The 27,211-nt window shown below is 59.1% G+C and overlaps 6 protein-coding genes across 6 annotated transcripts; 1 reads left to right on the top strand and 5 right to left on the bottom strand.

Moving 5' to 3' along the window:
- Positions 1-431: 431 nt before the first annotated feature.
- VTJ83DRAFT_2128 (uncharacterized protein) lies at positions 432-2,860 on the bottom strand (the record flags this gene model as incomplete). The annotated part of the gene is made up of 2 exons (XM_071008364.1): positions 432-1,074; positions 1,227-2,860. 2 exons carry the CDS (start codon positions 2,858-2,860, stop codon positions 432-434), a joined length of 2,277 nt encoding a protein of 758 aa, XP_070868668.1.
- A 1,986-nt stretch (positions 2,861-4,846) lies between these two features.
- On the bottom strand, positions 4,847-7,144 carry VTJ83DRAFT_2127 (uncharacterized protein; the record flags this gene model as incomplete). The annotated part of the gene is made up of 2 exons (XM_071008363.1): positions 4,847-6,454; positions 6,512-7,144. The coding sequence occupies 2 exons, from the start codon at positions 7,142-7,144 to the stop codon at positions 4,847-4,849; spliced, it is 2,241 nt and encodes a 746-aa protein (XP_070868667.1).
- Positions 7,145-9,166: 2,022 nt separating this feature from the next.
- Positions 9,167-11,584, bottom strand: VTJ83DRAFT_2126 (uncharacterized protein; the record flags this gene model as incomplete). The annotated part of the gene is made up of 1 exon (XM_071008362.1): positions 9,167-11,584. One exon carries the CDS (start codon positions 11,582-11,584, stop codon positions 9,167-9,169), a length of 2,418 nt encoding a protein of 805 aa, XP_070868666.1.
- Positions 11,585-15,201: 3,617 nt separating this feature from the next.
- Positions 15,202-17,226, bottom strand: VTJ83DRAFT_2125 (uncharacterized protein; the record flags this gene model as incomplete). The annotated part of the gene is made up of 2 exons (XM_071008361.1): positions 15,202-16,713; positions 16,780-17,226. The coding sequence occupies 2 exons, from the start codon at positions 17,224-17,226 to the stop codon at positions 15,202-15,204; spliced, it is 1,959 nt and encodes a 652-aa protein (XP_070868665.1).
- A 1,116-nt stretch (positions 17,227-18,342) lies between these two features.
- Positions 18,343-21,648, top strand: VTJ83DRAFT_2124 (uncharacterized protein; the record flags this gene model as incomplete). Its single annotated transcript, XM_071008360.1, has 1 exon — positions 18,343-21,648. The coding sequence occupies one exon, from the start codon at positions 18,343-18,345 to the stop codon at positions 21,646-21,648; it is 3,306 nt and encodes a 1,101-aa protein (XP_070868664.1).
- A 526-nt stretch (positions 21,649-22,174) lies between these two features.
- On the bottom strand, positions 22,175-23,599 carry VTJ83DRAFT_2123 (uncharacterized protein; the record flags this gene model as incomplete). The annotated part of the gene is made up of 1 exon (XM_071008359.1): positions 22,175-23,599. The coding sequence occupies one exon, from the start codon at positions 23,597-23,599 to the stop codon at positions 22,175-22,177; it is 1,425 nt and encodes a 474-aa protein (XP_070868663.1).
- Between the last annotated feature and the right edge of the window lie 3,612 nt (positions 23,600-27,211).

Genomic DNA, 27,211 nt, shown 5'->3' with positions numbered 1-27,211 from the left:
TCATCGTCTCCTGATGAAACTCGCGCGCCCAACCCGGCCACCCGTCGCCCGACACCTGAAGTGCCAACAAGAACAAACCCAAACAAAACAACCCCATCCCCCGGGGGGAGGCAGACAGGCCGGATAGACGGAATAGCCAAGTCCAAACAGATCAATGCCATAGGCACCCAGGAAAGCGAAAAAAGAAAAAAACCATACAAAAAGAGCAGAGGTGCCGTGTCACATAAACAACCTCGTCAGGCCGAGCCCAGCGCACCCACCCACCCACCCACACACACACACACACACACACGACAAAAGAGGAGAGACGAAAAAAAAAAATCAGAGGACTAAATAAAACACCACGCCGATTCAGAAGATAAACAAGAACAAGCAAGCGGACCCGCCGTGATCCATCATGACAAAACAGAAACCCAAGCCAAGGCATGGTATTAATACACAGGCCTCCCGGCGCCCTCCTCCCACTTCTTGTAAGCGGGACGGCGCTCGGGGGTCTCGGAAACCGCGCCGACGCCGTCCGCCTCCCCCATCAGGTCCGCCCCCCACGAGACCCCGCGCCCGCTCCTCCGCTTCCTCACCGACCCATCGCCGATGGCGCCCCCCCTGCTCGGGCCGATCCACTCCCACGCCCGGCCCACCTCGCCGTTGCGGCCCTCGCGCTGGCCCGTGCGGACGTTGCTGTTTTGCTCGACGACGGCGCGCACGCGCTGCCAGATGCGCTCGCGCTCGGCGACGCTGTGGATGTGGCGGAGGACGTCGTCGCGCAGGTTGGGCAGGAACAGGAACGCGTCGTCGTCCCCGGCCGAGTCGAAGGCGAGCTCCTTCTGCGCGGCCAGGCGCTCGAGGACCTCGTCGACCAGCGCCGGGATCTGGGCGGCGATGGCGCGGTTCCGCAGGAACCGGCGGCGGCCCTGCAGGGCCAGCAGGACCGCGAGGATCACGCCACCAATGCTGAGTCGATGTCTTGCCAGCCCGAGCTTGACCGAGCGCCGGACTGCGCAGGCGTACGGAAGGCGAGCGAGAGACGTTGACGAGATTTTGGTGGCTGGAAAGCTTCCGGCACCGGGGGCGGTTCTATAGCGACGGCGACGGGGCTGGTTAGTTTTCCCGAGAGTCAATAACCGTTTGGTGCGGAACCACGGGGAAGAGAATTGGACTCTTGACGAGGGGCAACTTGGGTACCGGTGGGTCTGAAGCGAAAAGGGGGGGTTAAAGAAGATACGTACTCGCTGTTGGGTTGTTGTTCCTCCTGCTCGACTTGCACTTCCTCCCGGGCCTTGACCTCCCCGATGGCGGCGGCCCACAGCTCGTCAAATTCCTCGGCCGCCATCCTCTTGCTGCGCTTCTTGCTCAGGATCTCCTTGAGCTCCTGCTCGTCCATGCTAGGGCTGTCGAGGGGCTCGCCTTCGGGCTCGAGCGGCTCGCCGCACTCGTACTTGGCGCGCCGCTCCCGCAGCTCCTCCACCGCCTTGTCGGCAACGGCCTGGACGCGGCGGACCTTCTCGCCGTCCGGCTCGCACGTGGGCGGCAGGGGGAGCAGGCCACCGAAGGAGAGCGGGTGGGGCTTCAGGATAAAGTCGGGCTCGCAGCGCGCGGTGAAGTCCTCGTAGCAATAGGCGTGCGGAGGGCATGTCTCGCACCGCACCTCAAGGGCGTTCAGGAGCCGGTCGGGAACCGGGACCGATTGCAGATCGTGAAGGTCGAACTTGGCGCCCAGCTCGACGGCCCACTGCGGGAGCTGGATGCTCGAGGGAATGAGCTGGGTCGGCTCCCGGCCGAGACCGCAGTACCCCACGGCAACCTTTTCCTGCCGATACCAGGCGGCATAGGCGACCAAGAGAGTCGTCGCGAGCACCCACAGGGGCGTCCAGAGGCTCGATTTGCGTCTTGTCGGCTGCGGCGCCCTGCGGGCCGCGGCGAGCTCGGGATGGGCGGCCTCCTCCTGGTCGAGCGCCAGCTGCTCGTCGGGGGTGAACTCCTCGTCGGGTTGGATCTCGGGTTGAATCTCGGGCTGCGGCTCGGGCGGCGACTGCGGCGTCCTGGGCTGGGCAGCGCGGCTGAAAGGCACCTCAAAGTCGCGGGAGAAGGCCACGGGTTGCTCGTAGGCATCATGGTAGGGCGTCTCGAAGGGTGTGGCTTCGGTGCGCCGACGAACGGTCGAGGGTGGCTGCCTCAGGGCCGAGTCCAGGCCGACGGCCGCCGTCTTACGGCGGTTGGTGGGAGTCTTGGCGGCGGGCGTGAAGGGCGAGTTGGCGCCGCTCTGGAAGGGGTTATCGTCCGAGAAGACGCCGGCGGTCTCGGGCGTCCGCTTGAAAAAGACCTCTTCCTCCTCGGGGGGTTCCAGCTTCGGGATCGGCGTCCTGCGCAGGTCACGCCTGGCCGTGAAGGAGGACTCGGTGTCGACGGCCGTGTCGGTGTCGGAAGCCGAGGCCAACTGGGCGCTGGCCGACCGCGAAGAGCGCTTTCGCGGGCTCGATCTCCGAGGCGGCGGGGCGTAAGGAATGTGTTCAGGTTCTTCCGACTCGTGCTTGATCCTCGTCGTCTTTCTGGGCGACCGAGAGCGACGAACCGAGGGCGGGGGGCGCATGGTGGTTTCGTCATTGACATCGGTGCTGGTGGTGCTTTGCGAGTCGGCGTCGACGATGCCTAGGCTCGTGCGCACCGCGCGGGCGCGAGCGGCCAGGATCCTCTTGGCTTGCGGCACGACTTGCTCGTTGAAGATTTCGATCAGCTGCTGCTTTTTCGCCTGCGACGGATACTGGATGTTGTGCGTGACGAGAATCGAGCGCAGGCGAGGGACGGTCAACGACCAAGGGTCGAAGTCCTCCTGGAGATATTCGAGATTCTCCGAGTCCGACATGATGGCGAGGCCTGCGAAGGATGAGGAGAAAGATGGTTGTTGTTGTTATTGTTGTTGTTGTGGATATGAGATGTAAGCCAGGGACGGGTGAAGAAGGATGGAGGAGATGATGGATGGGCCGAAACGTGTAGTTATCCGGCGAGGAAAGGAGAGGCACGCAGCGAGCGAGTTGGCTGGCTGCCGGCGGGAGAAGATAAGGCGACGCGCGTTGAGGGGATGCAGCTGCTCAGCGACGAGGCCTGTTGCTGTTCATCCGCGGCGCGTAGCAGAAAAAAAGTTTGGCAGAAGCCCAAAAAAATTCACAGGTCTGGCCCAAATCGATAAGGGCATGCAGGATGATGAAAAGGGGGGGGGGGGGGGGGGGGGAAAGTCGCGTCTTGACGACAGCGGAGCTGGGTTGTGCTTCGCTTGGCTTGGGTTGTGGACAAAAACAAACCAGGAAAAGAACACACATGACGAAAAGGTGGAGCCATCTGGTTGCTCTGGTGGCAACCAACCATCGAAAGCTGGGTTCCGGGTTTCTCAGCCACAGTGGCGCACTGCCCTCCGCGCCACATCTCTTGCACTGGAACCTCGGCCAGTCCCGGGCCGTTTCCCAGGCTTGACTTCGCAAGACTTGGTGGATGAAGGAACACAATGCAACCCCGAAGAGGATATGTCTATTGAGAAGTTCTAGGGACGATCAAGATCCATGGTGTTTTCCGTAGCCAGCGTCTCTCGCCTGCTCGAATAGTCCAGGCATGCCAGGCCAAACCAACAAACGCGTCTCTCTCACAAATCTGCTCCGTCACAGCATCCACCCATCTCTCCCCCGGTCAGGTCCCTCGCAGCTCGGACGGGAAAATCCGCTTCATTCCCGGAGAATCGGTCTACCTTTTCTCCTCGGTCTCAACGCCGGCGGTTTTCCCGATCGCCTCAAGAATCTCAGCCTCCGCCGCAGCGGCGGCGACTGTAATGTCGTGTAGGTCCGGGTCCACGTCAGGCCCTGGGTCGGTCGAGTGTTTCGCCGGGCCGGACATAGGTGGCTTGTGATCCTTGGTCCTGTGTGCTGGTAGGTTCGGAACGTTGTCGGGCCCCGGATCGGTCCGACGGGTGGCCGGATCGATCGGGGATGGGGTGTAGTCCCGGGTCGGGTGGGATGTCATTGTCGTTGCCCAGCGATGACGGTTTCGACGAAATAGAAAAGGGGGTTTTGTGGATGTATGTGTGTTTGTGTGTTTGCTTTCTTGAGGGGGTTTTCAACTAGCTGGTGGTGATCAGGTAAGCGGTACAAGCAAGTCTGGGACCACATTGAGTTTGAGTATATGGCCTGCCGTGGGGTAAACAATCAAGCGCCGACCTCGACTGGCCGTGTGGCCTGATGTCCAGCAGCCGAGGTTGTGTGTGTATATATGTGTGGAGGTTGTGTCCGTTCGTCAAGGTTCGCCACCGATGACGTAGCACCGCACATCCTCTCTCTCTCTCTCTCTCTCTCTCTCTCACTCACTCACTCACTCACTCATGGCCTAGCTCAGATAACTCCCCGTGGCTTTCGGCAACAAAGCTTCGTTTCTGAGCTACGGTCCGTAAGAGCAGGCCCAGCTCAAGCCATAGGATGTATTGGGTGAGGGAAGCCGGGCAACAGGCTGGTATCACCACCGTGGACCGCCAAAAAGAATGACCTTTGCTGCCATGTTGAGGATCCGTTGTGGAGTGCTTCTCTTCCACTTTTTTTGCGTCATGATGTCCACTGTCGACTGTCGACTGGGACGATGGGCGCGGTGCTGCATATTACAGAATGGCTAACCGCTATGCGCCCCTCCCGAAACATATATGCCAACATCAAGAACGTATGTATTATGCCAGATCAAACGCTTGGCTGGCTGTGATAATACCCAAAACGCCGTCTCCCCGCTTTTTTGAACCCCAATCGCCCATTCACCTCTCGCGTCCCATGTATCGTCTCCCATGTATCGTCATGGCCTGTGATTCCCTCATTCATTTCCCTCAACCCGCCATCTTCGTGTCCTGGCCCTTGGGCTCCTGATCCCCGGCCTCCTGGGCCTTGGGCTGTCCGTCGGCAACCTCCTGGCCCCTGGCAGCAGCCTGCTGCATCTCCAGCTTCCTCTCCACCTCCTCGACCCTCTTGTTCGCCGCCGCCAGGTCCCTCTGCAGCTGCTTAATGTACTCTATCGCCATCTCGACGGTGCTCGCCTTGCTGCTCGGCATGGCGCCGCCGCCGCCGCTCCCACCCTTTCCCTCCCGCTTCCCCTCACCGCTGCCCTCGCCGTCTTCGTCGTTGTCCTTGGCGGACAGCTGCTGCCGCTGCGGCAGCAGCGACGCGATCTCTTGCAGCGCGGAATTAATGCGGTTCCGGCGCCCCTGCTCGGCGATCTTGTGCGAGGTGCGCTTGGACGTCAGGTTGGTAGACAGCTCGCTTGGGAAGGTGATGCCGGGAAGCGTGCTGCCCTCGAGGATTCGCTGGTAGTTGGACTTGCTGGCCAGCAGCTGCGATGCCGCCTCCTCTATGTCGGGCCCGCCGGGGAGGAGCGGTTTGATGCTGGGCGAGATCTTGGGCCGCAGAGCTGGGGAGACGGGAATCGAGCCGAGGCCGGCCCGCGCTTTGCCGTTCTTTGCCAGGAGCTGCGGCGTCTTCCTCGCGCTGGCGCTGGCGCCTGGAACAAGCTGTGGGCTCTGGGTCGCCGGTGCAGCCGCGGCCGCCCTTGCTATCGTTGGCGGCCTCGTGATAGACGAGGACGGCAAAGGCGCCAGGGAGGGGGCTTTGGAGGCTCTCTCTTGCGCGGGCTGCGTAGGCGTAGGGCAGTTGGCAGACCTGCTCGCGAAGCTCGCCGGCTCGGGTAGCTCAAACATCTCGATGTGATCGGTGTCGGCTGCTTCCTGGCTCCCGGTTCTGCTGACCACCCCGACGCCCCGGGTGCTTGGCGAGCTCAGCCTCATGAGCGAGGCAGGGGTGGCGGGGGATGCCAGGCCAGGCCGAGCGGGGTGACGCGAGCCCGTCATGGCACTGATCTGCGGAGAGATGTAGGGCGATTGCCTCGCGGACCGGGGCTTGGGAATCGGCGGCGGGGGCATCTCGATGGCGGCCGTCGCGTCGCTGAGCGGCTCGGGCGAAACCGAGTCCTCTGTGTCGGTGACTCCTGTCGTGGACGACGAGGATGTCTGGATCATGGGCGTCGGAAGGAGCTGGGCGTCCTGGTTCGCCTCGGCGTTCTCGATGAGCTCGCTCAGCATCTGCGAGTTCAGACTGGGCGTCGTCGCGGTTCTGCGGCGCTGCGGTTTGCAGATGGGCGACTGCTTGACGCCGGGCCTCGCTCTTGCCTTGACTGGTTTCATGCGCATCTTCTTCGCCAAGTCGCCCGGCGTCAAACTTGAGGACAACGGCTCGGCGACCGAGCCCAGGTCCACCTCAAGAGGCGAGGCCGAGCTCATGGCGCCGTTCAAGGAATCAAACATGGAGAGGGGGTCGTTCTGGGCATGGATAGCCGGCGACGTTAACGGGCTAAAGTAGGCGGCGGTTGCAGCGAACTGCGAGTCGACCGAGAAGCTCGTATCAAGCGGCGTGACGGCCGGCGAAACAAGTGGCGTGAACGACATCTGTGGTCGAGTGAGCATACCAGCTCTTGCACGAGGTGTAGCAAGGGGCCCACATACATCTGCCTGTTCTGATGCCCCCTGGTACCGATAGTCAGCATGCTGCTGTTGCTGCTGCTGCTGCTGCTGCTGTTGTTGTTGTTGTTGTTGTTGCTGTTGCGATGGCGGCGGCGGTGGTGGCTGTTTTTGCTGTTGCGCTGCCGTGTTCGACGGAACCCCGTAAAACTGGCCGGCTCCCGGCTGGAGCTCGAGGCTCTGTGGCGTCGGCGGGACGACCGAGCTCCTCTGGCGAGCAAAGAAGGCGGCGGCTTGTTGTTCTTGCAGCTGCCGCTGCTGATGCTGCAGTTTCTGCTGCTGGAGGAATTGGATCTGTGCGTCGATGCTGTTGACGATGGCCTCGTTGGGAGTGGCAGGAGGCATCATGGCGGCGGGGAGGGGTTGGAACGCGGGGCTCGACATGGTGGGCATCTGCTGCTGCTGCATGGTCGGGACGGCGGGAGAGACGAGGATGGGCGTGCCGGTGCCGGTCATGGGGACGTCAAGCTGGCCAGCTGCTTGCTGGAAGCTGTCCAAGCTGTAGTCGAGGCCCTGGCCGAGGTTCCCCATGGCGTTCATGTCGAGAAACTGCTGGAAGCCATCGTCGGATGCGGCATGTATCGAGTTGTCGGCGACGGCCCAGGTTGATGAATCCATCGCGCACCAGGCGCCAAAGTGCTGGCGCGGCGAAAAAGAGGACGAAGGGGTGGTTTAACAAGCAGGCCCAAATCTTTCTTGGATGTTTTTCTGGACGCTGTCGGCGGGCGGGCTCGCAGGCTCGCGGATTCACACGTCGAAGTCGGGTCGGAGCCCCGAGGGGATGTCTTATCTTGCCGCGATCTGTGCCGAGATTCTCGTCGGCGCACCGTACGGATCGGTTACCCCAGTCCGTCGAGGGGCGCGGGGCTCGGGGGGATCTGTTGGAATTTCGAGGGCCACGAAACCGCAAAAACAATCGCGATGCAACTCCCGGTGCCGTCTTGTCGTTATGTTGGCGACGAAGGCAGAGAGGTGACGGCGCCGACCAGAACAGACCTTTTGGGGGCCGCCGACGACGCTAACGAAAAGTCGTAGCGTATCAATGGAACAGTTGGCGGCGGCAGTCACTGACGGTAACAAGCGGAACCGAGGCCAACCCACCTAGTCACACTGGACCCCCAAGCCTCGAGGCCAAGGCTGTCTTTTTTTCGCTTTTGGGCGGGGCGGGGCCGTTTCCCCCTGTCCTTCCAGAAATGATTTTTCGGGCTGGACCCACACTCCACTGCCAAGCAGCGCGGGCATCTCAGATCAGGTGGACGATGGACCTGGGACTGGACGTCCAGTGCTCATCAACGGCTTCTGAGCGGGCTTCCATTGAACGGGTACGAGCCGGATTCTGAACCTCACACTGTCCATGAAATACCCTCAACAGCTCGGTCATCGACATAGGTAGAGACGTGATAGACGGGTGTAAGGAAGAGGGTTCTTATGAGAGCACATCCTACGTCCAACGGGTTACACAGTAGCTAGTCCTAGTCTCCGGGCGTCGCCAAGGGACCGCTGAAAAATGCATCAGCGCAGCCCCAAAGCCCACTTCATGTGCTAATGCATCAGTGGGGAGCAGGTCCGGCTTCCAAAAGGCCCATCCCCCTATCCCAGCTACCTTAGGTAATTACCTAAGCAGTTACCCTTCACTGTCGGGTCCCAACTGGAAATCTTGGATCCGGGAGATGCGGAACTGACATTCGCATCTTCGTCCCATGCGGGTCGATTTTCGAGCCGAAACAACATTCCCAGCCGGGAGCTGTTTTTTGCACATCTTCATTCGAGACTCTTCGAGCATCGAGAACCCCCGCGGAGTAACCAACCCCCGTCATGAGAGCGCGGATTCGGCGGCTGGGCCCGCGGCGCATCGGTAGGCCCCATCCACCTCCATCCCGCTGTTTTGGGAAACTTTCGACAAATGGTAACCTCCCGGGATGCGGGGGAACAACCGGTTTCAAACCCGTCGGTTCAGCCACCCCCACGAGAGAGGATATCCAGGCCAGGTACTGTTCCAGGACAAGACCAGGAACCGGCAGGAAGTGGGCAACAAGAGTGTCGAGAGAACATCCACACTGTCTCTATTGCGAGCCACCCACCCGAAACGCTGCAGAGGCTTTGCTTTGCTATGATACAACCATCCCCACATCGTGATGACGACGCCCAACGGCTGGTCGCGGGACATGTAGTAGACGCATACGATACAAAGAGACTACACTTCTGGTTTCCCCCCCCTCCTCCTCCTTCTTCTTCTTCGTCCTCCTCCCCGGTCGTTACCGCGCCCACCATCGCACCATGACTGTCTGCCAGCCAGCCAACCAGAAAAACAACCAACACCCTTCCTCCACAACTCAAGAACCACAACGACAATACTAGGAACCAGATGCTGGCTGGATATCGAGGAACAACAAGAGAAACAAAGCCAGGGAGGTATGACCGAGCCCGCGTCTCCAGTTAGGGGTAATATGCTGGAAAGATGAGAAAAGGCAACAATAAAACGAAGGATATACAGGGGATATAGGGGTAGACAAAAAGCGCCAGCCAAACGATGCTTGCTCAATGTGGTATATAACGGACATGTCCGAAACCAAGAACGAAAAAAGAGTGAAGCCAAAGATGTTTGGCGATGGTGGAAAGACAGAACCAACGAATCCTCCTCTAATTATTGCCCAAGTTGAGCCAGCTCATATCATCGCGGACAGGCTGCTGCTGCTGCCGCGGAGGGGCCGCCGAGGAAGACGTAAACCTTTGCGACGCGGGCGCGAGCGGTGTCGCGTAGATGGACCCCGTGTTGTAACCGTTGCTCCTCGCGCTGCTGTTGCTGCTATTGCTCCCGGCGCCGAAAAAACCGCCGCCTGTCGACGTCGGGTCCCACGCGTCGTGCACCGACTCGGGGATACCGCTCGAGTAGGCCGATCCGGACATGTCGCTGATGGCGCTGACGGGCCGCTGCGAGCTCTCAATGCGCCCGCTCATCCCTTCCTTCAGCTTGCTGCCGTACACGGCGATGGTTGGGCTGCCCGAGTTGACCCGGTTGAACGACATGCGCGGCTCCTGCTCTTGCTGGCGCGGCTTGGAAGGGAAGAGGGGCGGCACTGTGGCGCTATCTTGTGTCATGCGGTATGGGTTGCTGTATTGCGAGCTGCCTTCCGAGACGAGAGTCGTGCGCCGCGAGTTCACCACCCCGCTCGCGGCGTTGTTGTTGCTGTTGTTGTTGCCGCTGCCGTTATTGTTGCCGCTGCCGAAGCCCAAGAGGTTCAGGGCCGACCCGCCCGACCAGTACCGGTTCCAGCCCGAGCTGCGCCGCGCCGCTCCCTGGTTGTCAGCGCCGACGCCGGACGTCGTAAGGTTCCGCGGCACGGGCGTGGCCGCATCCGTCGCTACCGACAGGCTCTTGTTGTCGCGGAACGGGTTTGGCTGCGGTTCGAGCGACGGGATGGCGGCAGCGGCCACCGTGGTGCCCTGGGGGATCGGCTTGCTGATGGTGCTCTTGAAGGCCCTGAAAGTGCTGTCGGAGGAATCGCGCCGGCTCTCGCTGCTCCCCTTGCGGCCGAGGCCGAGACCGGGAGTCGTCGACTTGTTCTGGCCGTTCTGGCGGCCCATCAAGATGGCCATCGACGAGAAGGAGCTTTGCGAGCCTTGCTTTTGATGCTTGCGGAACACGCCCGCCTGGCCCTGGCCGAAGGTGAGGCTGTCCTTGGCGAACCCGATGCCGGTTTTCTCGTTTGACGACATCCCGCTGGCCCGGCGCATGTGGCCCGCTTCCACATGGGCCTTCTGCTTCCTCCTCCGCCGAATGCACAGATACGCGAGCACCAGCAAGAGCGCCAACCCGGCGATGCCGCCCAGGATCGCGCCCAGGATCGCGTCCACCCCCGGTCCGCTGCTGCTGCTGCTCGACACGGCGGGCGTCGCTGCCTCGGTGGGCGTCTCGGTTGTCGCGGCCGGGGTCGTCGTTGTCGCAGATATCGTCGCCGATGTCGTGATCGTTGATGAGGTGGTGGACGACGTGGTTGCCGAAGTGGTTGTCGTCGATTCGTTGTCCGAAAGGATCCTGACCTGGGAGAAGGTGGAATCGGGATCCGCCCAGCTGTTTTGCCTTGCGTTGAACATGCACAGGACATGGTCCGAATCGCCGTTGCCGCCCGCAATGACCACCATGTTGTCAGGGCCTTGGGCAAGGGCATAGTCGGTCCTCGTGTCCGTTGGCGCCAGCGTCGAGTTGTACGCAGGCCAAGTCGTCAGCGTCAAGGGCTCAGTGGCCCCCTTTTCACCATCCTGCCTCTTCTTCCTCCTCGCAGCCCGCCGGCGCAACGGCGCGGCGTCGACGACGGGTTGCCCTGGGCCGTTGAACAGAACAGTCCGCTTCACCACGTTGGGGGATTCCGTCATGTCGAAGGTGAGCAGGTTCTTAGATCCGTCGTCGCCAGTCATGAGAACCGCTTGGATGGCCGACCTGTCCTTGGGCAGCGGCGCTGCAAGGGTTGCCCCTGAATCCAGCCACCTGCGCTCGGGCGCGCTGAACAGCATCACCTGCCTGTTCTCGGTGCTGCCGCCGACGAGGACAGCCTCATGGGCTGACCAAGGCAGCAAGATGGGCTTGTACAGTGGCGGCGCGATCGACTCGTAAGCGTCCACTTGGTACGGCGCCGACGCGCCGATGGTAAACGTCTGCGTGGACGGGGCCTCGACGCCATCCTGGCGACCGGCGTAGACGAGGATCGAGTCGGTGGCGTTGATGTAGACAGCCCCGTGTCCTACCCGCTGGTGGGTAACGGGCGTGGCGAGCTGGATCGATTCCCACTGGCGCGTCTCATAGGTGAACTTTTGCAAGCCATGGTACCCTTCGGTGTCGCTGACGCCTCCGACCACAAAAAATGCCGACGTCGACGGCGTCCCGGTGTTGGACCCGACACAAACGGCTCCCCTCACCTTCTCCCCCTGCGGCAGCTCTTCCCACTTGGCCCCCGGTTCCAACCGCAACGCCTGGAACGCATCGGTCGAGTAGGTGTAGAGCGTGTTGTTGAAGATGACCGAACACGCGTTGGTCAGCGCCGTCTTGGGCTGGGGAACCATCGTTGTTGGCGAATTCCACGCGCCAGCGAATAACCAAGGTTGACTTGCGGTGCCAGTTCCCTTCCTGATGTGTGAGAATATCCGCCTCAAGAAAACAACCGCAGTCGAGCCCTCGTCAGCAACACATGATCAAATTCGATGATGAAACCAAGCAGCGAATGGTGGTCGTCCCCGACGAAGCCGTGTAAGATGGAGACCGAACGATAGAAATTGCCCTCGAGGCAGCCGGGCGTTGTCGGGCTTTGTCGGTCAGATTAAACGGATTCGAGAATAAAAAAAAATAGACAAGTTCGATTTCAAAGGTTGGAGGACCGGCCCCTGCAGGTGAGAGAGGGAGAAAAAGTGATCGACGGAACAAAATCGTGATTGTTTCCGAAAGAACAAAACAGTTGAGAAGGCCAGCGGTCGATCGTAGGGGAGTACCGGAAGGGCGAAGAAACAAGGCGCGGGCGTCCTGAAGGGTTCCGTGTCTGAGGATTGGGGGTCCCCCTAGGTCGGGGATGTTTGACGGGAAAACACGCGATCCTCCCACGAGCCCCTGGGTTCAAAAAGGGGGGCCCTTCCTTCGCGATGACACCTCGGCGTGCAAGTAGCTGGTACTCTATGGAGATGGGGTGCGATAACACAAGCAAAACTCGCAAAAACTGTGCCAGACAAGTCGATCAGAAAAGCCGAAGCAGCTGTCTACAGCGTCGTTACTGTGTAGATGTTCAAAAGGAGGTGAAGGTGAGCCGGGCAGAACAGAACACGGTGAGAGGGAGGCACAACACGGCCCACGCTCGCAAGCAGCCCGCTTCCGTTGGTGAAAAGAGAAGGACGGGAGGGGATCCGGTACGAACTGCCCGGAGCAGAGTGCCAATCGTCAAAGCATCAACCCTCCGCCAGGAGAAACGGGGAAATGAGCGAAACGGGATGGAAGGAGGCCTGAGCATGGGATAGGGTGGTAACGTCAGGGAGCGGGATGGGGGTCTTGGTCGAATCAGGAATGTCCATGGCCGTGCATGCAAGGGGCCCCAAGCCTGCCGCTGGGTACCTGGCTCATGCTGGTTCAGCTTGCTGGGCACCTCCCTGTCCAATGATAAGGCCCGACGGTGTCGTGGACCGCCCGCCAGGCCACAAACCCCCGTGGATACCTTGGACTGTATTGTTCAAGCAGAAAATTTGATCCCGTCTCTAAAGCTGAGAGGATGGACAGAGGGAACGGCGCCTGAGGCACAAGCCACGCAGCCCCAGGCGGGCATGAAGCTGAGGGAGAAGAGAGCACCGCCAGGGCAGGTTGACGAAGGCTCCCTGGCGCTGATGGCTCCCCATGGCCTCCTCGCCCTTTGCGGTTTTGTGTTGACCCTCATCTGAAGTGTGATGCTGAGATCTAACAGGTCCGAAGACGCGGGCGTCTGGCCAGGAGGAAAAAGGAACTCCTTACGCGTGCATGCAGTACGCACGACTCGCTCACGGCGCCCTGCACTGGCCAAGGATGGTGACGTCTACCGCGTACGCAGTACGCAGTAGTGTGTAGGTAGAACAAAAGACGCCATCCAGCCTCTCGATATCGGCGGGTACAGAGAAAGGATGGGCAGAGATTGCTTCGTGACAGGAACGGCCTCGTCAAGGCGCATCGCTCAACCATTCGTCGCGAGCAAATAGATGCCTACTCCTTCATCACGGCGACCGCGCGCGAATCAGCGAGGGACGGAAGTCGGAGGTCATGAGACATGTGGAATGCTCCAGCGAAGCCCCGGTCCACACTTTTTCTGAAACGCCCAAACCCTGGCTTGAGCGGTGACGCTAACCTGGAAGGGAGAACGCGCCTGCAGCTCCCCTGGTGGGGAACGGAAGGGGGGAGGGATGGGGAAAGCAAAGCCGCTTTCCCCCCTTCCCCGCTTCTTTGGAGCACGGTGTGTGGTTCCGTAACTACCTCTCAGCCACAAAACGATCGATCGATAAGGTCGATATGCGTGGCCGGTAACGGCGGTATGTACAGTAGCGCGCGGCTCTGCTAGATCACCTGTGCCTAGATCACCTGTGCCTATCCGACGCACAATGACGATGAAGACAGTCCATCAATCACATCGCGCGTTGTCGCCGAAGCCCGACTTTTGAAATGCGCTTGTCAGAGATCGCATTGCCTGTTTAGTGTACGTGGGACTGAACAGGCCCGATGCTACTCTGGAAATACCAAGGGGTTCTGTTGTGACAACCCGGGTAGCAATAATACAACCCACGCGCAGCAGGAAGGTCAAGATGATCCCGCCCACGTCAGGCAATCATCGCACGGCAAAGAACCCGAGTTGTTCCAATACAAGGAGATGCAGAGAAAACGGAATGATGAAAAAAAAAAAAGGGCACGTTTGCATGAGCAGAGGAGGGACGTGATCTTTTTGAGAAAAGAAAACAAAAGGAACTACCTAAATAAGTAACAAAGAAGAGAGGGATGGAGGAAGAACGACCAGCGAAAGAAAAATAGAAGCAAAAATCAGGTAGGTAATGAATGATACACGAGATGACAAGTATCAAGGCTGGAGAAGAAGAACAGTGCAAGGACAACATGAAGATGGTGATTCGGGCGAGTGGCTCCAACACTTTGAAGTCCTCGTCGACCTGCATGACGATAGCCAGCTTCATTCGGATTCTCTGTCAAGCACATACTGTGTACGCGGTTGTCCCCGAGGTCACGTAGTCGTACGGGTCACCCAGGATGGGCTCCTTCGTGGGATCATGCTTGACATTTCCATCCAGGACATTCCACACAGTAAACGATGCCGAGCTGTGTGTCAAGGAGCAAGAGGCCGGTCTCGCTCGATGTGAAGCTGGCTGCGTATCTCTGCCGAGATATTCACCTTGGGTTGTCTTTCAGTTTCTCAATCCTGATATCCATTCGAGCTATGTTTCCATCTGCCAATCTTTCTATCCCCGAAACCCCTGCACCCAGCTATCTGCCTTTCCATGGATCAATGATCCCTCGACCCATCGAGCCTTCGATTCACCGGCGTGTAGCGATTCGAATATCAATCCATCAACTTTCCCATGGGGAAGGGACCGGAATGGGGGGCAGAAGGGTCTAGGGGTGCCAACTTTGCAAACACAGAGATGCGCTTCCAGGGCCAGGCTTGAGCCCGGAACAACTCTAGACGTCAAGCCGGGTTGACTGTCCGAGCAACAGCCTGGAATTGCTTCCCTCTTCTGCTGTGCATTTCTAGGTATCCCATGCCAGCGGCTGGATCGTGATCCCCAAATAACCGCTCCCACGCCCCCAAACGCCAGACCCCCGCTGTTTAAGTCAAACCAACCCAACCGCAATCCCCAGAATCTTTTTGTGTACAGCACCCAGACTCCGTCCCAAATACAAATCCCAAAGCCCTGCGCACTCCCAAATGCTACCGCCCAACCAATGACCCGGTCAAATGATGATACAACCCCCGATGCCATTACAATCGTCACCGCGATTCCAGTCTTGCCCTCCCCGGAGGCTTCATTCCCTCCCCCCCACATTCTACTATCTCGACTGTACGCCAACCCATCATTGATCCTAGCACAACATCATCCATCTCGTCCGCGTTGACTCCCCCATTGTACCCTGTTCTCATCCCTAACATGTTGTTACCATCCCCGATCGCCCCCTACGACGGCTGAAGGAAGGCCTCTGGCGGCAATTCCGCCTTCTTTTGCTCGAAAAAGGTCAGCGCCAACTCGAGGTCCCAGTTCGCCGCCCCGAGGCACATCTCGGCATACTCGGCAGTCATGCCGGTGCGGCGGGACACCTCGAAGAGCAGGTTTGCCCGAACATCGTCAGGGGCCACAGGACCTGGCTGGGCCGCGTCGCCGAGCGCGATGGGCACCTGCGCGGGTTGCGTTGGGACGGCGGGCGTGACTTGAGCGGGGGCTCCCCAAGGCTGTCCTGGCATTATCGACAGCTGGTCGCTCAAGACGCGGAAGGGATGCGGCGCGCCTGGCTTGCTTGGCGCGAGTATGAAGCAACGATGAAACTTCCGCCTGAGAGGGACCTGACCGGCAGGGTCGGGTTCCTCGAACTGGCCTCGGACGTTGATTATGAGACCCATGGCCTCGCCCATCCCCGTGGGATCCGCCAGGCTTCGGAACGTATGGCAGTCGATCTTCCACAAGTTGAGATCGTCGAGGGCCGGGTGACGTGTGGCTGGAAGGCGGGACCACAGCTCGGCAATGACCGCAGCCCCGCTGAAAAGACGTTGATGAGTCGCTGGGTCTCGAGCACCGATCTTCTCGAGGTTCCTGGTGAAGGTCTTGTAGGGTGCCGAGCTGTCTTCCGGCTCCGCGGTGAGCGAGAAGACCGACTCGTCGTCGTAAAACTGTTTGAGAAGCGCGGGCCGATCTTGATCGTATGCCGGGAAGAAGGCCCCGAGAAAGGCACCGGCCACATTGTTGCCGCCATCGCGTAGGTTCGACGGGAGCGCGGGGATGGGGCGGGGAAACCACTCCATGAGGGTGTCTGCGGCCTCTTTGGGGGTCCTGACCTGCTGTCCATCCAAGATCTGCAGGTTGGGGAACCATTCGATCACCTGCTTGGGGTAGTTGGGAAGCGAGGTGAGAGGGTTGCCGACCAAATGGAGCTCCTCGAGGAGGCGGAATTCGTGCCGCCACTTGGACAATCCCGAGAAGTCCTGCAGACTGTTTCCGCTGAGGTCGAGGCGGCGAAGACGCGGAAGGTCGCGCGCAAGATTGAAGACCTCCTTCACGTCTTGAATCCCGTTGTTGGCCAGGCTCACTGCCTGAATGGCCGCGTCCTTGGCATCCTTACTGTCAAAGCGCTGCGAGACCAGGAAGAGAAGCGCCTTGAAGGTCTTTTCGGCAAGCGCCTTGGTTTCGACGGCCTTCAGTTCGATCATGATGGGATCTGTGCCCAAGCTGGAGAGGTTCAGGAGAAGACCGTCGGCGTCGTATCTCGAAGCCAACATGCCGAGCATTTTGGTCTTCACGTCAGAGGTGTTCCCGTCTTGACCCGTCGTCGAGGCGCCCGATCCTTGGGTGGCTGCGGCATCGTCCGTCTCGATCGCGAGGGGGACGCCGGCGAAGGTATAACCGTTGAGGCGAAGAATGTTTTGGGCGTCTTCCTGGCTGACAGTAAGGCACACGTCTTCGCCGCGGACAACCGCCTGTCGACAAGTCAGACATCTCGTTGATAAACGCGGTGAAGGAGAGGGAGATGGCAGTCCACGTACTCGGCCGAGCGTGATGGGTCGGCCCTTCGATGCCTTGCGCTCGATGAAATCCAGCAGCGATCGAAGGCCTCCGTCCCGATTCCCGGAGGCCTTGCTGTCCTTCATGCCGCGGATCTTGATGGCGACTTTCTTGTCCGACCCCTTTCCAGCCGCGCTGCGCTCCGCCTTTGAAAGTAAATTCTCGCGGGCGGTTGGAGTGAGGCGAGCCAGGGATCCTTGAACGCCACCCCTCTTTCCATCGCCGTTGGCTCGGCGCGGGTTGCGGCCCCCGCGGCCTGCAGTGTCGCCAGATATCCTGGGGGCGCTGTCCATATCAATATCGCCGTCTCGATCGCCGGTCACCGGGCGGCGCCGCTTGGAGATGCCGCCACCGCGGGGAGCTCGAAGTGGGTCGTGGTGGCTTCCGCCAGCGCCAGCGCCATCGCGGGGACGCTTGCCGGGAGCCATTGATTCGGTTGGTGGAATCTAAAAAGTACCGATGGTCCGTTTCTGCGCTTCCCAAGAGTTCGAGTCTCGCGATGGTTGCGTGCTGAATGTGGTGAGCAAGTCGTGCCTGTTGCTGCAGGTAGGTCGTTGTAAGACAGGATTGTGGAGGGAAGTTTTAACGGTTTGGCGAGACGCGAAGACGGGATGTCGGCTCAACCGCGCTGGTGGGGCCTAAAGTCAGTTCACTAGCTCAAGCCCGCCCAGGCAGCCTTGCCACGGGGTCCACAAGAGCGCCACAGCCCACCGGCTTTGGGGGGCCTGGGGCTGGGATGCCTTCACAGCTTGCAATGGCTGATGCAACTAAAGTCCATGACCTGGGAAGCACGTGAGATGATGACCAAAGCGGCATACACAGTAGGCATCAATGTGTCGGGCGAAAAGAAGAGCCGAGCCAGCCGGCTTCTTTGATGAGTCGATATGCCCACTGGAACTGGACACTCTTTGTCGCCGGGAGATTTGGAAGGACATGGAGCAAGGTGTGTATTTTTGGCTAAGGTACCCGAATTTCTCAAAGACAGAGTGGCTTCGAAAAGCTAAGGTACCTTGGGTGCCTAATATAACCTACCTGTAACAAGCCAGAAGCCTGCAGCAAGATCCACAGATTTTGATACTGTTCCATGTCTGGAGAGGTACGCTACCTACACAGTAGATTCCAGTGACACAGGTCGCAAGCAATGCCATGTTCACGTGATTTGTAGGTACCTACTTTGGCGCGTTGGGAAACGCGTCATTGTTCGCCCAATTCACACATCCGGTCCCGCTGCTTGCATGTGCTGCACCCGCAGCTTCTTCCAGCCTGGGGTTTCCAGGTGGACACTCTCCCCTCCTCCACCGCCTGTTTGTGCCCAAGTCTGAGTGGGTGACCGTGGTCTCTTGACGCCGGGCATTATCAATTATCAGCCAATGCGTCAAAGCGGCTCCGTCGTCATCCACCGACCAAAGGCTGAACGATTGACATGTTGGGTTGGGCGGGCGTCTCTGCAACACACGCCACAGGTAGCTCTTGGAAATCGCAGACACCTTGTTCCTCGAGTCATATTTTCGCTCAATGTAACTTGTGAATCAAGGTAGCCTAACATGGACGACGACGACGAGTATGGCGATATCCCGGACGAGGATCTGATCCTCGCCCTCGAAGCTGCCGAGGGCGTCGCAGCTGCTGCGTCCTCGGCGCCGTCTGGCCAAGTTGGAGGAAAGACCGGCATGGCCAACGCCGGCCCTCCGGTTCCTCCATCCCACCCATCTTCGCGGAGCCAGTTCACCAACCCATCATCAGCAACAAGGTATCTGCCGCAGCCTCGTCCGCCAGGCCAGCCCCAAAATCTCCGCCAGACTACCCTCTGGGGCGGCACGCTCCAAGACTCGGGCGTGTCGAGCTCGCAGGCTCCCGTGGCCAGGAACCGCCCGTTCCTCGCCGACTTGCCGCCCGAACCTCCAACCCATCACGAGCTCAACCCCGAGGAGCTCTCCACGTGGATCTACCCGCTGAATCTCGGGCCCATCCGAGACTATCAGTTCAGCATTGTCAAGAATGCCCTCTTCCACAACACACTGGTGGCTCTCCCCACCGGTCTCGGCAAGACCTTCATCGCCGCCACGATCATGCTCAACTACTTCCGCTGGACCAAACGCGCCAAGCTGGTCTTTGTGGCTCCCACGAAACCCTTGGCCTCCCAGCAGGTCGAAGCCTGCCTCGGCATTGCCGGCATCCCACGATCGCAGGCCAGCCTCCTGACGGGAGAGATTCCCCCGGTGGTGCGCGAGGAGGAGTGGGAAAAGAAGCGCGTCTTTTTCATGACGCCGCAGACCCTGACCAACGACCTCTCCAAAGGGTACGCCGATCCAAAGTCCATCGTGCTGCTCGTGGTCGACGAGGCCCACCGCGCCACCGGCGACTACGCCTACGTCAAGGCCGTCGAGTTCATCCGCCGCTTCTCCAAGAGCTTTCGCGTCCTGGCCCTGACCGCCACCCCCGGATCCAAAATCGACGGCGTGCAGGAAATCATCGACAACCTTGGCATCTCCCACGTCGAAATCAGGACCGAGGAATCCATCGACATCCGCCAATACGTTCACTCGCGGGACATCGACACCATGACCTTTGATCCGTCTGCCGAGATGTGCCAAGTGCAACAGCTGTTCTCCAAGGCCCTCAAGCCGCTGGTCGACAAGCTCAGCTCCCAAAATCTCTACTTTGGTAGGGATCCGATGAGCCTGACGACGTACGGGCTGATGAAATCCAGGCAGGAATGGATGGCCGGGCCCGGAAGGCACGCGCCCCAGGGCTTAAAGTTCATGATCCAGGCCGTGTTTACCATTCTCCAGAGCCTGGCCCACTCCATCAAGCTCCTCAATTTCCACGGCATCAGGCCCTTCTACAGCAGCATTGCCGAGTTCCGCGCCAGCGAAGAGCAAAAAGGAGGACAAGGTTCCAAGATGAGGCGGGAGCTCCTTGCCGACAAGAGCTTCCAAGAGATGATGGCCATGATTGAGCACTGGATGAAGGACGACGACTTCCAAGGACACCCCAAGCTTGGCTATCTTTGCGAGAGGCTTGTCAACCACTTTGTTGACGCCGGCGAAGGCTCCACCACGAGAGCGATCGTCTTCAGCGAGTACCGCGACAGCGCCGAAGAGATCGTCCGCCTCCTCAACAAGCAGCCGCTCATCCGCGCCACCGTCTTTGTGGGACAGGCCGGTTCCAAGAGGAGCGAAGGCATGTCGCAGAAGAAGCAGATCGACACCATTGATAAGTTCAAAGGCGGTCAGTACAACGTCCTCGTTGCCACCTCGATTGGCGAGGAGGGTCTCGACATTGGCCAGGTCGACCTGATCGTCTGTTACGACGCCTCGGCCTCTCCGATTCGCATGTTGCAGCGCATGGGCCGCACCGGGCGGAAGAGGGCAGGGAATATCGTTCTGCTGCTCATGAAGGGCAAGGAAGAGGATAAGTTTATGGAGGCCAAAGACAACTACTACAAAATGCAGCAGCTCATCTGCGATGGCGCCTCCTTCAACTTCCGGCACGACATCTCGATGCGGATCATCCCCAGGGACATCAGGCCTGAGGTGGACAAGCGGCACGTCGAGATCCCCATCGAAAACACCCAGAACCCGGGCCTGCCGGAGCCCAAAAAGAACCCGTCAAGATCGAAGAAAAAGCCCACAAAGAAGTTCCACATGCCCGACGGCGTGGAAACGGGCTTCGTAAAAGCTTCGACTTTTGCACGTCCTGCCGAGACAGCCCCCAAGGCGCCTCCTCCACCAGCGGAAACGGACTTCTTGGCCGATGTGCCGCCACTCGAGAAAGTCCTCTTGAACAAGGCGGAAGCAGCCCGTTTTGAGAGGCTCTACAAGAGCCTCCCGAAGGACCCGTATAGCAAGGCCAAGGAACTGGGCCTGGACCACATCGACCTCGGAGCCTACCCGGCAGCCCAGAGAGCCCTCCGCCCCGTCGTCCATGTAAAACACGGAGAATATACCAAACGGTGTGTGAAGCTCTTTCGGACTTTTGGATCCTACCAGGAACAGTCATTGGAACCCCAGGCATGGGAGACGTATGGAGAGAAGGACCCGTTGGCGTGGAAGCGGCTGCCGGCCCCGCCCTTCGCAGACGAGGGCGACGAGAGTGAAGACGATACCGTTCAATACCGGGCGCGATCAGTGAAGAAGAAACAGCAGGTCGACGCAGACAGGCGGCGCGCGAAAACACGAGTGGAAAGCTTCTTTGCCCCAAGCAGCTGCGAAGTGACCGATGACGACGGAGACGATGACCTTTTTGCGAGCGCCTCTTTGGGAGGACCTCAAGGTCACGGTCGCAGCTGGGCAATGCCAGAATACCGCCGACAACGATCCCCGGGGAGTAGTGACCACATCGAGGACTTTGGAGACGACTGCATGCGAACCAGCGACGTGGAAAAGACGGACGACTCCGACAGCGGTCGCGATTTGGACGACTTTGTCGTGCCGGATGACCAGGTCACGTCGAGCCTGCTCCATGTCCCATCAAGCGCGCCCACGATCCCTAGCTCATCCAACCTCACGATCCGTTCTCGACGCGGAAGTGCGGCGGCGGCCACGGCCAAGAAAAAGCTTTTCTACGAGCCGGTGCAGTTCGGCCTGACACAAGAGGATGAGGAGGAGGAGGATGACGATGACGACATGCCGGACCTGGATGAGCTGGTGGCCGCGTCGGCGAAGAAGGCAAAGAAGCCAAGCCGGTCCACAAAACCACCACAGCCCGCGAAGTCCAAGACTACCGTATATCTCGACGATGACGACGACGACGATGATGATGATGACGCGGCCCAGACGTCGCCGCGCAAACCGTTGGCAAAGAGGAGGCGCAAAGTCTTGTTCGAGAGCGACGATGAGGAGCTCTAAAGCTAGAGTCTTTGGGCAGGCAGCAAGGTGCAATGGGTATGAGTGGATGACCCTTAAGGGCTTGCCTGTATGAGTTCTGTAGATGGCCTTTCTCCGTTGAATTGGAGGTTTCGGTCGAGGGAAGCAATCTTTGGCTGTCTAGCGGCGGTAAATGGAATGATTCTGTATGATACCCCCTACAGCGCGTGTTGGTTTCTTGACAATGATGCTGTGCTGCAAATTGCAACTCGGGCCGAAGCCAGATTCAAATTTGGGCTGATTACGAGGTTGTCTTGCCTATACTACTATGTCCCCGGTTCGGACTGGTCATGTTTTTGTGATGCATGGGAGATATTGACTCAGTAGGAGCAAACTGAGGCTTCTACGCACGATGCTGCAGTTTCAGTACTGTCACATCACCGTTTGGGCAAACAAGATGTTGATGGCATGAAAGGTACGTATCAATGGGACAGCGAAGCTCAAGTTGGGAAATTCAACGTCCATTGTTTTGTTCTAGGCTCAGCACCGCTAACTCTCCACCTACCCCTTACTGCTTCCACAGGTGACGGAACTTGTTCCTCTCCCTGTGTGCTTTCGTCGACCATTTCCGGGGAATACAAGAAGCAGAAGAGGGGGGGTTCGGGGGCGTTGACGGAGCGGAAGATGAAGGAACCCCTTCCAAAGAGCTCATCGAGCTCCTCAACGGGCTCGGCCTCCTCGTCAACCTCCTCTTCCCCAGCTGCTCCCTTGTCTCCAGCGGCTCCCACGGGCCCCACCACCGGCCAAACAACTCCAGCCCCGAATCCAACCACAGTTCCACCGCCTCCCTCTCTTCCGAGCCCTTGGGCAAGCCCCGCTCGGCCCCGGCCCAATCGATCCTCCCCAGGCGCCTGGCGAGCATGCGGTTCTGCCGCGGCAGGTTGCGCCGCACCGACGGCCAGGTGATGAGCAGCCTGGCTAGCATTTGGGCCGGGGTTTGAGAGGCGTACGATTCGGCGGAGGTGGATGAGACAGAGGTTGGGAGGTAGAGGTACGTGCGCAGATGGTCCAGGAGGTAGGACGCCTCTAGGGAGTCATATCGATAGCGCTGAGGCGGTTGGGGCGAGGGGGGAGAGAGAAGACGGTGGGTGGGCTGCCTGGAGATGCGTGGTTGGGGCGGGAGGGTGGCCATTATGGGGTGCTGGTCGGCGGTAGGCATGGTGTTGTTGTTGTTGTGGTGGTGGTGGTGGTGATGGTGGAGGTGATGGTGGAGGTGATGGTGGTGGTGGTAGCTGTTGTGGGAGTAAGGGGTAGGGTTCGAGGGACGAGGTGGGGGACTGTTGGAGTAGTGGGAAGTGCTGTTATTATTGTTCTGTCTGGGACTGATGGTGATTACCGTGGCCCGGGCGAGGATGGCCGTTGTCGCAGTCTCCATTTTCTCCTCAGAGACTGAGAGAGAGGGAGATGGCGGCTCCGGCGTGTCGAACAACGGGCCGGTGTAGGGCTTCCACGAGTGAGTAGGCAACATGGGCGGAGAGCTCCGCAGTCCGTCGCACACGTGGTGAGAGCCGTCCAAAGTCTTTGTCTCAGGCACTCCTCTACGGCTGTTCGTCGTCACCATGGGCTTCTCCTCTTGGTACGGCCTCGAGAACTTACCTTGCTGCTGCGACGCGGTCTTCTCGATCTCGGAGAGGCTGTCGTCGCAGGGCGGATTAGCCCTGAGCGAACAGAAGCAGAAGCACAACATAGCTGTTGAACAGTCAGGGAAGAGACAAGGTCTCGTGCCTGTGACTGAGAGTTGCCCCAGAGAGCACCGGATAGTTGAACAGAACCCGAGCCTTGATAAGTCAAGATATATTGTCACTTTTTTAAACTTATCTCCCGGAACACGACCATCAAGGAAGGCCAACAATGCGAGTTGATCAACAGCAAAGACCATGGTGGTTGTTCTTGTTCCGCACTTTCGACAATTGTATTGTTCTGGAAACTTCATGTCTGGTTGTAGAATATGCCTCTTTGTCACAAAGACAATACTCGGCTCTCCAGGTAACTATAGGTAGAGTCTTTACCTGTGAGCTTTGGCCTTAGTGAACATCCTCATTGTCTCTAGAACTAAACCTTTCTCTGAGAAACCAGAAATGAGGTCAACAGGTGTCAACATTGCTGCTGCGTGTCAATCACCTATCGAGAGAACGATGGCAAGTCTTCTCTCAGATTGACGCCTCTGGATGGGAGAAGAACTGTCTCCTCTCCTTGGATGACAGATGTCTTGTCCCGCCTCATAAGGTTCATACAGTACAGCCCGCAGCATTGTGCACTATTCTTTCTAAGCGTCTGATCTTTGGGTGTGCTGGCATGCAATCAGAAGAAACCTCGAGCACCCTCGTGAAGACTCGCCAATATCAATATCAGGTGTACTGTATGTAAGATGCCGAGTGGCCGTTGCAGGCCCATAGGCAGCCTAACCAGAAACATCATGGTATCTGGCGAGCAGGCAGCATGATACCCGGGTATGTTGACCCAGAAAGACATAGCTATGGCGACCCGTTTCGGCATAGCCACTGGGATGGCATAGAACAACACAGAACCCGGTAGTCACGGATCAAACCTCTCTGTAAGCCTGGAAGCGGAAGCGCCCCGGCGGTGGACGTCATCCAACAATTCCAGAGTCTGGAACCGGGCCGAGGTGAACCACCGCCTGGATCTCGATCCGAGCACGGATCAGAGAGACGAGGGGGATAGCCTGACGCTGATCTAACCATCTACGCTGCATGCCGATTATGGGTGATCAAGATTTAGAAGGGGTGATGGACGTTCAAGCCGTGGCATGTCGTTGAGAAGCCACCACACAACACATCTCATACTATGACTCAGTTTACTGATTCAACTCTTGCAATGCGCGTCCCCAAAAGACCCGATGGGTGACAATGGTGAGCATGCTTGCCCAAAGGAACACGAACCAGAGGCAAAAGCCAACAAGAGGGTTTATACAGGTGCCTGAAGCGGAGGGGGCGGCTGAGAGCTGCGCTAGCGCATGTGCCGCGTAACGCGGCGGAGACGAATGTCTCCTTTTTCATCCAGGCACTTGCCATTGACTCGAGGCTTCACAATTCTCTGCAACTCCATTCGTCGACGTTGATGACATTCTGTTCTCATAGGGCTGAAATGCGTCTCTGGTGGATGGGGGACGTGGGGAACTTGTTCCGGAGGGGTTGTTGCATGTTGCATCCACTACGTGTGTAGTACAGGAGGAGGGGAATGCGACGAGAACGGAATCTGTGAGACGCGCCCCGGCGCTCTGAGACCAGACAAGATGCACGGAGGCCTGGAGAAGCGCACCGATGCACACATTCGCTCGCAAAACCTGCACCACGTCCCGTGGCTCATCAGGGTCAGCCCTATGTACACAGGACGACGAGATCTTGGGAGAGCCACGGCGGCAACCCATGGTTTTGCTGCAGTTGGATGCCGCTCTCAAACAGCGTAGATGCCCGAATTGCATGACGATGGGAATGAACGTGTGGCCCCAATGCTTCCAACGAAGCAGTCCGTCCATAAGTGAGTTGACGTATTCTCCTGGATGCAGTACCGAGCTGCAAGTGAGAGTGGTTCACGAGGTTTGGAGGTTTCATCCACCGGACTGCTCCCCTGGGCATCTCGAGACAGAGACAACGAAATGAGAACGCCACGGGTTCTCATCGCTTCTTTGGATGTCTCGGGCCCAATGTCTCTCACGAGGTAGGGTGCATCAACATCGCCTCAGGGGACTGTTACAAAGATGACATCGCGCCGCTTCACTGGCCCGACTCCCCGTCCGAGCCGCAATGCTGCAGGCACTCATTTCGGGCTGGACCGGCAGCGAGGGGCCCGGCAGCAATGGACGGCTTTGGGCTCGCCGCGACGGGCCCGCGCCGCCCTCGTTTGAGTGACCGATTGGAACAAGGGCCGGGACCATGTCCTTCTTGACTGCGTCCTCAACCGCGGCAGCGGGTGCAAAAAAAAAAAAAAAAGGAAAAAAAAAAAAAAAAAAAAAAACAAGACGGAGACCACAGCCAAAAGCGAACTTGCATCCATGACCAGCGACTTTTCGGATCCTCAAACTAAGCTGCTGGATGCCGCCGCGGTTTAAAGAAGAGGATCCTCATCGATCAATCCCCGCGCTGTGTTGGCGCGCTGCGGTCTGCGCCATGGGGGTGCTGCAGGGCCGGTGGCTGCAACGGCACCAATGGAGCGGCTGAGCCACCTTGAGACTGTTCTCGACGCCGCGCTAATTGACGGCTCTGGTGGGGCCGTCAGCAACGTGCTGCCCGCCGTTTGATTGTTGCCGCTTCCCCCCTCCCCCCCCAAACGCTGAAGCCAGAAGCAGCATTGCCAGCACCTCCGAGGCCCGCGCGTGCTGACGGTCCGTTCGTTGGCGTCTCCTTGTTGACGTGTCGCGCCTATGGTGATGCTTCCCCGCAGAGTGTCCCGCACGGATGCAGCGTGCCCGACATCACAGCGCTCCTTGATCGCTGCACGGCGTGTCGTTGAGACGCCGAGAAACCTGTTTGCTTTTGACGTCAACCCCAACACCAGCGTCGACATGCTGCGTGGAGGTGGGAGATGGTTCAGAGGATCGGGTACCGGACCACGAAAAGGCCCAAGTCGCGGCAGGAACAGCGGCCAAACAGCGGGGGTTCCGTGTTAACAGGGGACATGTTCCAACGGTTGGGAGCAGCAGCAAATCGTTGTGCTCTCCTACCACCGGGCACCCCAAATTGCGATGGTAGCAACCCGCAAAAGGACAGTGAGACTCTGACAGCCAAGCACGCTATCGACAGCGTGCCATTGGCGCTGGGCTGCACCTCATTGGGGACGATTGACCTGCAGCCAATTACATGTTAGGGCTGACGTGCTGCGCCAGCCTGAGTTCCCCACCTGGGTGCAAGGGACCCCGGCCATCCGAGCAGGCAGCAGCGTGCCATCATCCACCGCATTTCTCATCATCCCGCGAGGACCCAGCGCGTCTCGCCTCCTTCCTGTCCTCCCTCTCATCACGTTGAGCCCTTTCATCTTTAGTGCTCCCGCACCTCTCCCCCCCTTTTCCAACCTTTTCACACCTGAGGCCAGCTTGACCGACCGTCTTGTGCCTTTTGCGCGTTCTGAGCGTAGACCAGACGGTTCCCCAGGGTTCCTCAAGAAACGCCCGAACCCTTTCATCTTGTCATTGCTCCTGGTCTTCTCTGCCCTTCGGCTGGAGTCTATCTGACCAAGCCAAACCACCCCCGACCCCTACCCCAACCATCGACAAACGAGAACTCAGCCATCGCCGGGTCTTGTACCGTTGGTTTCATTTCCTTGTCGCAGCCCAGACCTGGTAAGTGTGACCGTGTTTGCCACCTCTCATCTGCTGTTCTTTGCTTCTGGTGTTGGGTGGGAAACGGCCTGGCTGTGGTTCTCCCTTCTCAGCGGCGCACCTTCGAGAGCCGCCCCTCGGGTGGTGCTGCAAAGACATCCTACGCTCGGCGCTGCAGGTCAACTGTGACTCACGCATTCCCGGCGCCCGACGCCCATGCAATGAATGAGAACACGTTGAGCTGATACGGTATACATGATGCAGCGTTTC

Source organism: Remersonia thermophila, chromosome 2 (assembly GCF_042764415.1).
Source record: "Remersonia thermophila strain ATCC 22073 chromosome 2, whole genome shotgun sequence".
NCBI lineage: Eukaryota > Fungi > Ascomycota > Sordariomycetes > Sordariales > Chaetomiaceae > Remersonia > Remersonia thermophila.
Note: the sequence above shows the minus strand (reverse complement) of the source record. Positions and strands in the feature narration are given on the sequence as shown.